The 14,197-nt window shown below is 54.7% G+C and overlaps 1 protein-coding gene and 1 non-coding gene across 2 annotated transcripts in view; both read right to left on the bottom strand.

Moving 5' to 3' along the window:
* Positions 1-14,197, bottom strand: part of STK11 (serine/threonine kinase 11) — a 64,413-nt gene that overhangs the window by 33,549 nt on the left and 16,667 nt on the right. The window contains exon 3 of the mRNA XM_029051252.2: positions 6,866-6,949. Within this exon, the coding sequence (XP_028907085.1) occupies positions 6,866-6,949 (84 nt within the window). The remainder of the gene's footprint in view (positions 1-6,865; positions 6,950-14,197) is intronic.
* On the bottom strand, positions 13,561-13,672 carry MIR1350 (microRNA mir-1350). Its single transcript, NR_034706.1, has one exon. It is a non-coding gene; the product is annotated as a microRNA mir-1350 (primary transcript).

Raw genomic sequence — 14,197 nt, 5'->3', positions numbered from 1 at the left:
GTCCTGATCAGACTGGTCTAGCCTGATCCAGTATTCTTTATGGCCTCGGTAAGAAGCTACATCGACCCCGTCAAAGGAGACACCTCCTCACATAAAACACTCAAACTAGCCTGGGGCCGCCCTAAATAAAGATTGGAAGCTCCTGCTAAGTGCTTGGGAAAAAACAACAGAGTCGACAGACATGTTACCTGCCCTATTGTACTGATTATACTTTACATTCCCCAGCGCTTAGAACAATCCTCTGCACGCAGTCAGTGCTCAAGAAATACCACCGATTGAAGATGCCCTAAATCCAATTAAAAAATCAGGCTTCCACTATATGCCGGGGGGTGGGGGAAGAGCGAGAGAAAGCACATCGTTTTCCCCTCGGATGAGCTTTACAGCACAATTTGCTGTCTGGAGTGGGCTAAGTGGCATCGATGGAGTCCACAACCATCCGCCTGCAGTTTCCATTTCTCCCCAGGGGTCTCCACCGGAAATCAAATTTTCAGCGTACTTACTTTGGAGACTTATCATCCAAGCCCCGAAAACCAGGAAAACATTTTAAATAGTTTCCCCCATCTGCGGCAGTGGGTCGCATCCCCCATCTTAGGAGAGAAAAGCTCATTTTGCCGATTCTAACAGGTCTAACGAGTCTAATGGGTCCTTGGACACATGTTCCCCCCCTTGAGTGTAGACAAAAGTTGCTTCACATCCAGAAAAGGAATACATATACATATATATATATATATATATCTCCCCGTGCCCCCCTCCTAGTCCCCCCTGCCAATTTGGGCATCCCAGAGCAAAAGCTGACAGGGCCCGGACTTCATATGCACTACCAAACACTAAGAGCTATATAGAGAGGCTTACTGCTGCTCTGGAACACAAAGAGCCTTCCATGTTAAAGGCAGAAAGTATGTTTACTGCTCCCCGCCAAACCAAAAGTGGGGTGAGGGAAAGCGAGCTTGCCAGACCTCTCGAATTTCACTCACGGAAGCAACTGACGGAAGGCCAGAAGCCGTGCTCAGCACTGCCAAGTACGTTCCGAGTGGCCACCAGACTCGAAGCAGGGATGGGGTGCTTGGGATCCTTGACTAAAGAAGGTCCCTGCCCTTAGAGGAAGAAAAAGACGCTCACCCGAGCAACAGAAATAAAAACAAATCTAGAATACGAGGCCCTAGGCAACTGCGTTATTGGATGAGACACGTGACCATCCAGCCCAGGATTCTCTCCAACAGAAGGACGGGAAGAGCAGAAGGAGAAAGTGAGAGAAAAAGAATAAGCTAAACACTTCTTCACCCAGCCAGGGGTGGTGAACAAATAAAATGCATTCCCATGGGAAGTTGTGCAGCTGAAGAAATCGGTGGGTTCTAAAGGGATTTGAATAAGTTCACCAACATGCAGCCTATAACGCATTACTAGACGAAAAGTTAGTGATGTCGAGGGAATATAAGGGATATTCGAAGGTCTCTAACCATGAGGATGAACCTCACATGGTCTCTCTAAGCCTCCTGATCCAACTGGTAGAGATGGGGCCCTGGGCCTTCCGTCTACAGATTCTGACCCAGATTGCCCATGGACTGTTGACAAACTAGTTATAATAATAATCGTGGTTATGTGTTAAGCACTTACTATGTGCCAGACACTGTACTAAGCGCTGGTGAAGGTACAAACTGATTAGGTTGGACACAGTCCCTGTCCCACACAGGACTCACAGTTTTAATCCCCATTTTCCAGGTGAGGTAACTGAGGCCCAGAGGAGTGAAATGGCTTGCCCAAGGTCACACAGCAGGCATGTTGTGGAGCTGGGACTAGAACCCAGGTCCTTCTGGACTCCCAGGCCTGCGCTCTACCCACTAAGCTACGCTGCTTCTCACATTAGCTGGTTCAAGAGGGTTCTGGCCAGATGACGAACCAGTGGCGCATAATGGGTTGCTAAGGAGCAAGTCTGAGCTGGAATGGCTAAAGTTGGAGGTTTCAGATGGTCCGCAGTCAATCAATGATATTTACTGAGGGCTTACTGTGTGAAGAGCACAATTCAGTAGAGTATGGTGGACAAGATCCTCGTCCATAAGGAGTTTCCAGACTAGAGGGGGAGATCCATTAAAATAAATCATACAGATGGATATGGACACGAGTGCTCGAGGGGAGAGGGGGGTGAAAATCCAAGTGCTTAAGGGTTATAGACCCAAGTGCGTAGGTGATGCAGACGGGAGGGGAAACAAGCGAAGTGAGGGCTTAGTCTGGGAAGGTGTGATTTGAGGAGGGGGTGCTACGTGGATAGGGGGAGTGCCGGTCTGTCAGCTATGAAGGGTTCCAGGCCAGGAGGATGATGTGGGCCAAGGGTGGGTGGCAAGATAGAAGAGATCGATAGGTATGTGAACAGGTTGGCATTAGAGGAGCGGAGTGTGTGGGCTGGGAGGCAGGAGGAGATCAGCGAGGTAAGATAGGAGGGGGAGAGCTGATCGAGGGCCTTAGAGTCAATGGTAAGGAGTTCCGCTTTGAGGCGGAGGCGGATGGACAACCACTGGAGGTTCTTGAGGAGTGGGGAGACACGGACTGAGCATTTTTTAGGAAAATCATCTGGGCAGCAGAGTGAAGTAATAATAATAATGTTGGCATTTGTTAAGTGCTTACTATGTGCCAAGCACTGTTCTAAGCACTGGGGTAGATACAAGGTAATCAAGTTGTCCCACGTGGGGCTCACAGTCTTAACCCCCATTTTCCAGATGAGGGTACTGAGGCCCAGAGAGGTGAATTGACTTGCCCAAAGTCACACAGCTGACATGTGAGGGAGCGGGGATTAGAACCCATGACCTCTGACTCCCGAGCCCAGGCTCTTACCACTAAGCCATGCTGCTTCTCTGTATGGACTGAAGAGGGGAAGCGGGGAGGAGGAGAGGGGAGAGGCTGGAAGCAGGGAGGTCAGCGAGGAAGGAGGCTGATGCAGTAGGCAAGGCGAGAACCACGAGGATGAATGTCCAGGAAAGCCATCACCCGGTTCCAACCCAGCCGGAACGCTCCGCTCCTCTAACACCAACCTGCTGACTGGACCTCCGTCTCGTCTCTCTCTCCTCTGACCCCTTGACCACGTCCTCCTTCGGGCCTGGAATTCCCTCCCCTTTCACATCCAACAAACCACTACTCACTCCCCCCCACCTTCAAAGCCCCCCGAAAAGATCTCCTCTAGGAGGTCTTCCTTGACTTCTGCGTTTCCACTGCTCACTCTCCCGTCTGCATCACTTATGCAGTTGGTCTGTACCCTTCAAGCACCGACGTGCATCCCACCCTCAGACACACAGCCCTCACTACAGATCCGTAATGTATTTTAAAGTCTTTCTCCCCCTCTAGACTGTAAGCCCCTAGGGGCAGGGACCATGTCTACCAACTGTGTTACTGTATTCTCCCAAGCGCTTAGTACAGTGCTCTGCACCCAGTAAGTGCTCAATAAGTACCACTGATTGATTCCACCAAGTGTCCTGATCCACCCACCGTCAGACACAGACGTCCCGCCCTGGGTGGGCTCCAGGTAGGCAGGATGACAATGCCAGTGGTCTTATGATTTGAACTCCTTTTTGGCCTCTTCAAGCTGCGACTTCCCTCCCCCCTGCACTCCTCCCCAGTGTCCAGAGTCCAGCAGGAGGGGCCCTGGCCTCTCCCTGACTCAGGAGACAACCCGGTCTCCCCGACCCCTCAGCCACCACAGACCCGGGGCACGGCCGGCAAGATCGAGCGGAGGGTTCCTCTGCCCACCATCACCCCAGCCACCAAAGGAGCCGTTCCCGGAAAGCCCAGAGAGACTTCGGTGTCTGTTCCTCTTGGAACGGAGTAGCAGGCTTCTGATTTAATTGGAGGAAACCAGAGCTGGAAGAGGTGATTAGATTATCCAGCCTGCCCTCCGCTGGTGCAGGATGATGGTTCCCTGCTGGGGAGGTCATTAGCAACTGCAATGCTTTATATATATATTTGCCTCTTCCATGTCTGTCCGTTTTCCCGAACCAACCGGATCGGTGTGTAACACCCTCTCTTTCCGGCTCAGAGGTTCGACCTGGAAGCAAACACGTCCTGGGTGCCGCCAGGAAGCTGGAACACATTCCGTCTGATCAACGGCCCCACGAAAGCCCCGTGATGTTTGTGACTGACCGGAGCCAGCGGGGGACTGTGCCAGCTGGGATGTTACTTATTAACCCATCGGCTTATCCTCCTCTGCCCGGATGTGCCATTCATCTCCCGCCCTGCCTGGTGCCGCAGCGGGTCTGCTCAATGGCCCGTTAAATGCCAAAAGGCTTTGGCGGGGGCGAGGGGGATAGGGAGGTAAAAAAACAAAAGAAAAACCTCCCGTTCCCGGTTCCCCTAGGTCGGAAGAAACCGACTCACCATCTGGTCCAAGCTAGCTTGGCTGTACCCGGCACTGGGTGCAGAGCGAGCAAGCTCCACGCCGCCGGTGCCAGGGTCGAGGACTAAGACAAAGGGGGTCCCTACAAAGCCAGGGGTGGAGTGCAAGCTCAACCCGGCCCGAGCCTACCTGGAACCAGAGGGGCCCTGGCATCTGTGGCCCTCGACTTATCCAGAGGCAGAGGGCCAGGGGAGAGGTAGACCCGGGATCTCTTCCAAAAGGCATCCCTCAGCGGGCTGCCCTGGTGGGCTCTGCCTAAAGGGCAGCTCGTTCACAGGTTGACTCGTAGTACCTTAGGGTGTGAAACGGGACGCCCAGCTTGGCTGGCTGCCTTCTGAGGACACTGAAACCAGCTACCAGTTGCTCTTTTTTGAGAGACACGCTGTCCCAGCCTCTCTGCCGCCACCCCCTCAAGCCAGCTCTCTCCCCTGCCCCTTTGTCTGGGGAGAATGAGTCTTAAAGCAGGGGGTCCATCTTGAGAAGTGGGGCGAGCGGGAGCTCCCCCGGAATCTAGGCCAGCTGTGGGCAGGGAACGTGCCTGCATTGTTCTCTAGACTGTAAATGCACTGGGGGGAGGGAATGCGATTATCAACCCTACGCTCCGAAGCGCTTAGAACAGCGCTCTGCACACAGTAAAGGAAGCAGCATGGTCTAGTGGAAAGAGCACGGGCCTGGGAGTCAGAAAACACGGGTTCTAATCCCGACTCTGCTAAGTGTCTTCGGTGTGACCTCGGGCAAGTCATTTCACTTTTCTGGGCCTCTGTTACCTCACCCGTGAAACGGGGACGATCAAGACTGTGACGGGGATCGTGTCCAACCTGATCACCTTGTATATATAACAGCTTAGAACAGCGTTTGGCACATAGTAAGCACTTAATAAATACCACTCCAACAGTAAGTGCTCAAGAAATACCATGGATTGCCTGGTACTCCCCCAAGCGCTTAGTACACTGTTCCGCACGCAGTGATCATTCAATAAATGTCCCGACTTGCTCCCTTCACTCAACCTCCCTCCCAGCCCCACAGCACATATGTATAGTGGCAATTTATTTATTCATGCATATTAATGTCTGTCTCCCCCTCTAGACCGTAAGCTCGTTGTGGTCAGGGAATGTGTCCGTTTGCTGTTGTACTGTACTCCTCCAAGCGCTCGGTACAGGGCTTTGCACACAGTAAGCGCTCAATAAATACGAGTGAATTAATGAATGAATAAATACCATTGCCGACGATGACGGTGACGATGGCCGGTCGGAGAGCCTGGTACTCAGTTCTCTCCTGAAGGAGAAATCTTGAAAATCGGGGAAGGTGGTCGGTTCCTGCGGTCCCCAAAAGGCCAGGGTTTGAGGTGGCACGGCATCGACAGACCCGCTGTCTGCTGCCGCAGCAGGAGCCGTATCGACGGCCCCGGGTTAGATGGGGCCAAAAGAGGGTGTGCGCTAGAGCGCTCAGCAGTACTCCCCCCGGCCCCGGCTCCGAGGCCAAAACCCAGCCCCGAGGCCCCCAGGATAGGGATGAAACTGGATGCGACCATCAGGCCGGCCAAGCTAGAAGGGACGTCTCCCTTGCCAACCAGCAGCAAGGAGGAAGGAAGATGGGGCCAGCGAGAGAGGGGAGGAAATCAAAGAGTACACCCCATTGGCTCGCACAGCCTGGCCCGCTCCGTCCCAGAATTGGGTGAGAAAAGACTACATTACGCCCTGGGGCCTGCAGGGGTCTGCAGAGCCAGGTTCTTGCTGCGAAAGAGACAGCGAATGACAGAAAAAAGGCTGAGGACAAGGGAGGGGACGATCTGGACACCACAGGGTAGCAATTCAACAAACCAAATCTGTGTTCGCTTTCAGAAACAGATTCATTTAGACTCGAGAGGCTGGGAGGGCTGTCGACGGCCCGGCAACGTTCTCAGGTAGAGGCCAGTTAAAAGGCCATCCAGGGGGACGGGCTTGGAAACTACCACCCTGAAATGACAAGAACTAAAGAGAGTCGCCACAGCAGCCAGGCGTGCCGCGGGAATGGGCCGCCCAGTGCGCGCGCCCACCTCGGAGACAGCCCGCCTTGGGGGGAGGAGACTGCTGACTGGCGTCCCCGCAACCCAACCCACAGGGTGGGCCTGCAGATCCAGCTGCTCTGGAAGGGGGCCGAGGGGGAAGAGTGCAGACCTGTAGATTGTAAGCTCGTTGTGGGCAGGGAACATTCACTGTTAATACTGTCCTCTCCCAAGTGCTTAGTGCAGTGCTCCGCACACGGTAAGCGCTCAATAAATATGATTGAATGAATGAATGTGGCGGCACAAAACCTGCAGCTCGGGGCTCGATTTACCCACCTACCCACCCACCCCTGGGTCTCTCGGCCTCAGAGACCCCGAAGCTAAAGCAAAACTCCTCCCGGCAGGAAGGGGACGAGAGCCGTTGCAGCCTGAAATGCACTTAACAGACAGTCGAGCCTTCACCGCAAAGCAGGTCAGTTCCCAGCACACCCCAAAAAGGATATATTTTCTGCTTCTCCTCGTTATATAATACATCTACCAGCTGGATGACGTTTTTGTGCCGTAGTCTTCTCAGGAGCTCAATTTCCCTAGAGAAATAGGGGTTTGGGGTTGGGGGGGGGGGGGGTGGAGAGAAACAGAGAAACACTCATTGTAGAACAGAGACACACATTTTACAAAAGCCCCTGAACCTTTCCACCACTTTCAGGGAGGCTGATATCCACGACCTGAGGAGCGGTGGCTAGAAATTTGGCCAGAGGAACGTGGCGTTCCACTGCTGCTTCGACTGACTCTAGCCTGGGGTCACACCCTCAAAATCCTTACCGTTAGCCAGCCTGGGGAAATGTCGGCTGGCAGGCTCCCTTTTCAATGAACGCAATGTAACCGCTCAATCGTCCCGCCTCGCAGGTGGCAAGACTGCAGGAAAAATGGGCCCCAGGAGGGGTGGGCGAGGGACATCGCCAAGAAGAGCAGCTTTTGCAATGAGCCCGAAAATCCGCTGGGGCTGGGATTGGGGGCCCAACCCAGCAGCTACGCCCGATGCTGGGTGGCTGCCATTTGCATTAATAACAGAGGTCAGTGGCGGGGTTGGGGCGGGGGGGCGGGGGAGAGAAAGGGGGAAGGCACGCCCTTGGGTAGTAAATCATTCGCCCATGAGCTTAGGCTCACTTGACGCTACTCAGCCAGCCAGCAAGCAGGCCCAAAAGGGCCTTGACGGCCAAGGCGGGGATGTCCACTCGAGTAAGCTGCTTCCAGCTTTTTGACCTCCCCTCTCCTCGACCAACGCCAGAGTCCGAAAGCTCAACCGTTCAGCTTTCCGGGCAGCAGGAAAGGGCCCAGGAAAATCCAGTTGTGCCCCCTTTCTGGCCCCTTGCCATTCAGGGGGAGCACTACGCAGACACTGAGGGTTAAGAGGGGAAAGGTAAGGCCTACTGCCAGCAGGACATGCATTTTGAGTTGTTTTGCCTCTGCACGCTCTCACCCAGTCCCCCTGTGCCCAGCGAGGTGGCGGATTGCCAGAACGTAGTGACCGCACACACACGTCGGTCTCTTCCCGACCCAGAGCTCTCCTGTTATCTATATCAGTTGGCCTGGAAACCTCACACGGTCCAACGAGTTTGGAAAAGGAGACGGGAGAAAGCCCAGTGGTGATGGCTACTTCCCCCACCAGGATGGTGAGGCGTGAAAACCATCCTTACCTGCTGCGCGGCACCGGTGAGAAGGCTCAACGTGAGCCTCTCTTCGGGGACGTGAGATGAGCGCGATGGGGTGGCCTGAAGCCTGCAGGGACGCCTCGGGCCCCAGCTGCCCGTTGGTGGATTCTCAAAGGAGGGCTCACAAAGCAAGAGTGCCAGGAGCCCTTCTGGAGTTGGGGAAAACCCTTCCTTAAAATCCAGCTCCCCCAGGGTCTCTCCCTGATCAGGCCACCCCATTGGTCGCCTTCGCAGGTTGTGCGCTAATCACCTTATTTAATCGCTTCCTTTTGTCTTTACCTCACGTACCTGTGCTCTTACTCTTTTACTGAGGGAGGAAGGGGTGCATATTTGGCCATTTAGGACTGCCGGTCTCCCCCGCTAGATCAGAAGCTTCTTGAGGGAAATGACCTTACTATTTACTTCTACCACAGGTTCGGTGGGTGGCCTGCCCCCCGATATAAGCTCGGTACAGTGCCCGGCGGGCATTCCATAAATGAGATGGAGGAAGAGGAGGCAGCAATCTGCCTCTCTGGGCCGGCGTTAAGGTCGACGGTTCCCACCCCGAAGCCGACCGGTTCTCCTCCGTGGTGATTTTTACACGGGGACGGAGAAGGTCGCAACTGAGAAGACTGAGTAGGGCATGACAAGCGGATGAGGTCTGAGGAGAGAAAAGCCACGCTGGGTGTTGTGACCTCGGGAACTAAAGAGTGAGTGGGTCGGGAGGTTTCTCTGCACCACCTCGCACACCCAGCTGAAAATCAATCCACGGTATTTATTGAGCGCTTACTGTGTGCGGAGAACTGTACTAAAGCACTCGGGGGGGTACAGCATAACGGAGTTGGTAGATACGTCCCCTGCCCACAACGAGCTTAAAGTGTAGAGAGGGATCAGGTCGGAAGTGTCTCGCCCAAGATCAGCTACAGCTTTACTCGGCCTCAATATCCCGGGGTAGGCAGAAAAGGGCAGAGATGATCATCCCTAGGATCAGGTTGGGAGGAGGGGGAACAGAGCAGAGAGGTCAACTGGACCAAATCAGGGTCGGGGAGCCAGGACCGGAAATCAGATCCAGCTCCCGCATTCCCGGATTGTTTTCGGCAGACACCCGACACCCAGCAACATTTAGAGGTGCTCCGAGAGCAGGGCACGTCATGAATCGCCGGCTGTCACCCCATCAGCCTTCAGGGGGATCATTTCCTAGCTGGCTTGGGGCCCTGGAGACAGGAAGTGTTTCCCATACAGGTAGGAGGGCCACACCCTTGGCCGGTGAAGGGGGTCCTGACTCTCCCCCTGACTCTGCATCAGCTACCTGAGCTCTCCCCCTCAGCCTCTGGCTTTCATCTAACTTACCTGTTCTCTCCTGACGAGAAGACTTTCCTGCTCCCTCCTCCTTTCTCTGTCCCCTGAGTCGCACCTTTCCTTCCTAGGAATATAACTCGGGAGTGAAGGGGGATACCGCTGGGGTCAAGGATCTTCCTGGGCCCCGTTCCGAGATGGCAACGGTCCGATATTCTGGGCCTTAGCACCCCAGCATGGTCTCCTGAGGGAAGTGAAGCCCCAGAGACCACCAGCCCCAGTTTTCAGTTCCTTGCCTTCCCTAATCTTGGGGTGGGTAATCCCCCTCCACCCCCATCCCGAACACCTGGAAATCCAGCCTTCATTCCCTCTGCATACCAGGTCACCTCGGTCCACCTTGTCCCACGCTTTCGGAAAACCACTACGGGCAAGCGACCTGGGCCTCTGCTCCCCGCTACCCACCCCCCACCCTCAAATAACATCACCATCAACCGCATTTACTGAACGCCAACTACGTGCAGGACACGGTGCCAGGCGCCCTGGAACATACGACAAAGTAAAGGACACGGTCTTTGGCCCCGAAGAAGCTTTCAATCTACCGGGACAGACAAGCAGACGCTACGCTGCTGAGTATACAACAGGCCAAAGAGTTGGAGCAAGAGAACGCAAACCATCAAAACAAGCCTCTCGGGCCAGACATCGGAATTAACTGGCCAGCTCCCCTGCTCCCAGGGATCTGCTCTTCCAGGGCAGCATCCCAGCTAACTACTCAGCAGGATTTTCTTTCTTTTGGGCACGGAATCGAACGTTGACCGGGGGAGATGAGGCGGTTGGGAGGAGGGGAGGACACTGAACACAACTGACCGGGTGAAAATGAATTCGACGAAAAGCAAAGCAAGGTCTCTACGGGTGAAAATGAATTCGACCAAATGCAAAGCAAGGTCTCTAAGCTGTCAGCCCAGTGAAGGGACAGGAATTTGGTGAGCTGGGTGGGAGGAGGGTGGAAAGGAAAGGCGTGCCGGAATACCTGCAGAATGATCATTAGTGGGGCTGTGAATATTAGCCATTTGGATTGTGCTAGCCCACAGCAACCCCCGGAGTTCAAATATTAGCCATGTGGATTGGGCTAGCCCACAGCAAGCCCCTGGAGTTCAACCAACTCCATAAAAGGGCGCTAAGGGCCCCTTGCCTTCTGCCCGCCTGGGATTACACCACTGCAAAGTGCTCCGACTTCACAGGGAGGCGCCGGGCCCGGACAGGGCTGCCCTCTGCTTCAATCAGAAGAGGCCTGCTGGACGTTCCCATTTCGGCCAAGAACCAGAAGGGAGAGAGAGCTCTCCATTTGCCCACTCGCTAGGGTAAATCCAAACTCCGCTCGCCATTTCCCAGCAGGGCACTGTTTGGATGATTATTTATAGCACGCTGGAGATGAGCCTGCTATTTTACAGCTAAGCAAGCACACAAGGCAAGGCACGCACGTCTCCCTGCTCCCGAGAGCTGATGTTGTCGGAGCCCAGAAAACCGCGAGGAGTTGGAGCAGGGTTTGGTCTTCGCTTTCAAGTCTCTAGGTTTCTTCCCTTTCATGTTTCAAAGAAGAGAGCGAGAGAGAGAGAGAGAGAGAGAGAGAGAGAGAGAGAGTCTCACACACACGGGGTGTGCAGATATCTGACTCGACAGAATAATACTCCGCTAAGCTTTATGGAGATTTTTAAGTGTGCTGAGCTCAGAAACAGCCCAGTTTGGGCTTAACCGCAGCCATGTGAAAGTTCCCTAGAAGCACTAGAGTTAAGCATTAATTCCAGCTCTCTGCATTAGCCCAGGGACAAAAGGAGGAGGGAGGTGGGGGAGAGGGCAATCTGTCGTGGCAACACCTGCTGGTCACCCTAGGACTTGAGCAATCAATCAATGGTATTTAAGTGCTTACCGTGTGCAGAGCAGCAGCTAAGTGATGAGGTCTCACTACAGTTCTCCAGAGGGATTCGGTGAAAAGAAAGAAGGGTCTTCACCCCTCTGCACTGCCCAGAGGTGGCTATTTTGACACCCAAGCCAAAGGCCAAACTGAACATGCCGAGTGTGCTCCTTCTGCCTACCTCGAATGGTGGACAGATTATGGGGGGGGGGGGGGGGAGGGTGGAAGCACATTGGCCTAAGGGGCAAGACAGCAGGCTCCGGGAAGGGGTCGGTGGCGGCCGGCCTGCCGGTCACCGAAGATGCTGCCGCCAGGTACCCGGCCAGGGACCTCGGGCAGAGTAATGTGGGGAAGGCGGGCTGTGGTTGCCCCGCCACCAAGGAGACAGGGGTTGGGGTGGGGCCAGGTGGCCCGACCTGCCACTCCAGGATTTTTTCTTAGACCGTACCCAAGTTCCGGCTGGTTCCAATTTACTTCCAGCACTAGTCCAATGGAGCAATGAAAGGCAGCAGCTCACTCGCTCTGAACCCAGGCTCCCAGGGACTCTGGGATCTCACCGCCCCCACCCCCAGCCCAACTGGGTGGGAAACCCGGGCCTAAGGATTCTGGACCACGTGAAGGGTCAAGGAAAAGAACATCACACAAAAACAAAATAACAAGTTGTAAAGCCAAGAGAGCCTCTTTTCCCCAAGCGGCAGTTCCGTAGGGGCGGTACCCGAGGGGGTGTTTCCCCAGGAGCGAACGCTAATGTGAAACATCCCGGAACAGAAGCTCCTCTTTTCTGGGTAAGAGAGAAGGCTTTCATTGTGGCGGACACCCAGCTGCGACGAACAGATCAAGTGCTGGGCCTGCTCAACTTCCCCGCCGGCGGGCGGCGGGCACTCACTCAGAATAGCCCAAGACGGACTTGGAGGGCGACAGCCACGAGCCAGGACTGACAATGGCAGCACTCACCCCGGACGCGTTAGCCAAGTTGCCTGAATAGCTCCTTCAGATAAATCACGGAGACAACACGACCCTCAAGCTGCTACTGAGAAGCACCCGGTTTGAAAGGTTCGGAAAACCTGGTGCAGCGCCAGGGTGGGATTCTGGGGCGGCCTTCCGCAAATCCGGGCCCGGCCCGAGAAACGATGCCGTGTGGCTCTGTGGCGAAAGATGGCAGGACTCCATCTTGTGAAGCGCAAGGACAGAAGGTGACGTTAAAAACAACGCACGCGGGACCACAGAACACTTCCGCTGCCTGACCAGCACTTAATGTGGAGATTTCCTAGACTGAAAGCTACATAATAGTACTAATAATAATTGTGGTATTTGTTACGCGCTTACTAAGTGCCAAGCACTCTAAGCGCTGAGGTAGACACAAGATAATCGGCTTGGACACAGTCCCTGTTCCACAAGGGGCTCACAGTCTTAACCCCCATTTTGCAGATGAGAAAACTGAAGCACGGAGAAATTAAGTGACGTGGCCAAGGTCACACAGCAGACACGTGGCAGAGCCGGGATTAGAACCCAGGTCCTCCGACTCCCAGGCCTATGCTCTTTCCGCTAGGCCAAGCTGCTGCCCGCTAGGCCACACAGGCAGGGAATGCTTCTGACTCTGCTGCACTGGACTCTCCTAAGTGCTCAGTACAGTGCTCTGCACACAGAAAGTGCTCAATAAATTCCACTGCTTGACATTTTCCCTCTAAGCATAAACCACACCACCCCACAAGGTGATGCCGTCACAGGACTATCCTTCCATCCGGCAGCCGGGACGGATCCGCGCCAAATCATCCAGGACGAGGCCCGCGCTCAGCTACCCTGAGCGACAGCGAACGGGAAGGGAGGCAGAGACCGGGGGCATCTAGGAGCTTTCGGCTTTTCTCCGGCCTCCCCCAAACGTAGAGTTCATCCGTGGGGATTTTCCTGTGGAATGGTCTCCCGGAGGGGGAAACAAAAAAACTCCACAAAAGAAACTGGCCCGGTGGACCAAGTCCCATAAGGCGTAATTACGACTCTCCTCCACCCCCCAACCCCACCCCACTCCCCACACGCTCCACATCACCACCACCCCCAATCCTAGCCAGTCGAAGATGCTCCCCAAGAGGCAGTTTGTCCCAGCTCCACCCAGCGCTCTGCAGCCATTCATTAGCAAATCCTTCCCATCCTTAGGAAGTAGGCCACCTCGGCCACACCCAAAAGTCCCAGCTGAGGGAAACCTTTGCCCAGAAAACTGAATTACAGCAGGTGCTGAAAACGCTGCATCATCCGGCAAACCGGCAGCAGGCGGCCGTCGCCTGCACCCTGACTCCTGGCGCCTGGGAGGGGCCGGGCGTGTCTCCCGATGACAAACCGAAGGCCCTTCTGAGCTGGGAGTGGCTTCCCCTATCTAGGAGAGACCCAGTTGACAGGAAACATACTGCCCATTGCCACCTGGGGACCTCTCCCAGACAGCACAGGCCAGTTTTGGGTTTGTTTGTGGTGGTTTTTTTTTTGGGGGGGGGTGTTATTCTATCCCTCCCCTCATCTGATTCTATAGGAAAGGGAATTAAAATTAAAAAAAAAAAAGTCAAACTGGAGGACGAGCCGCCGTCGATGCAGGAGACCGGCAGAGCCAAAGGCTGAATTCCAAGAGAGACGGCCCAGCTGCATATAAGGCCGGCTAATAACCGAAGGCAAATAAATGGGGAGAGCGCTGACCGGCAGCACGGCCTAGTAGAAAGGGCGGAGGCCTGGGAGACGGGGACCTGGGTTCTAATCTCACCTCTACTCCTTGCTTGCTCCTCCTCTGGAAGACGGGCATAAAATCCCCATTCTCCCTCCTTCTTAGACTGTGCCTACTCCCAGCGGTTAGTACGTCTGGCACGTCGGCGGCACTCAACAATCACGCAATCAACTGCGTTTGTCGAGCACTTACTATGTGCAGAGCACTGTACTAAGCGCTTGGGAGAGTACAACAG

This window comes from Ornithorhynchus anatinus, chromosome X1 (assembly GCF_004115215.2).
Source record: "Ornithorhynchus anatinus isolate Pmale09 chromosome X1, mOrnAna1.pri.v4, whole genome shotgun sequence".
NCBI lineage: Eukaryota > Metazoa > Chordata > Mammalia > Monotremata > Ornithorhynchidae > Ornithorhynchus > Ornithorhynchus anatinus.
Note: the sequence above shows the minus strand (reverse complement) of the source record. Positions and strands in the feature narration are given on the sequence as shown.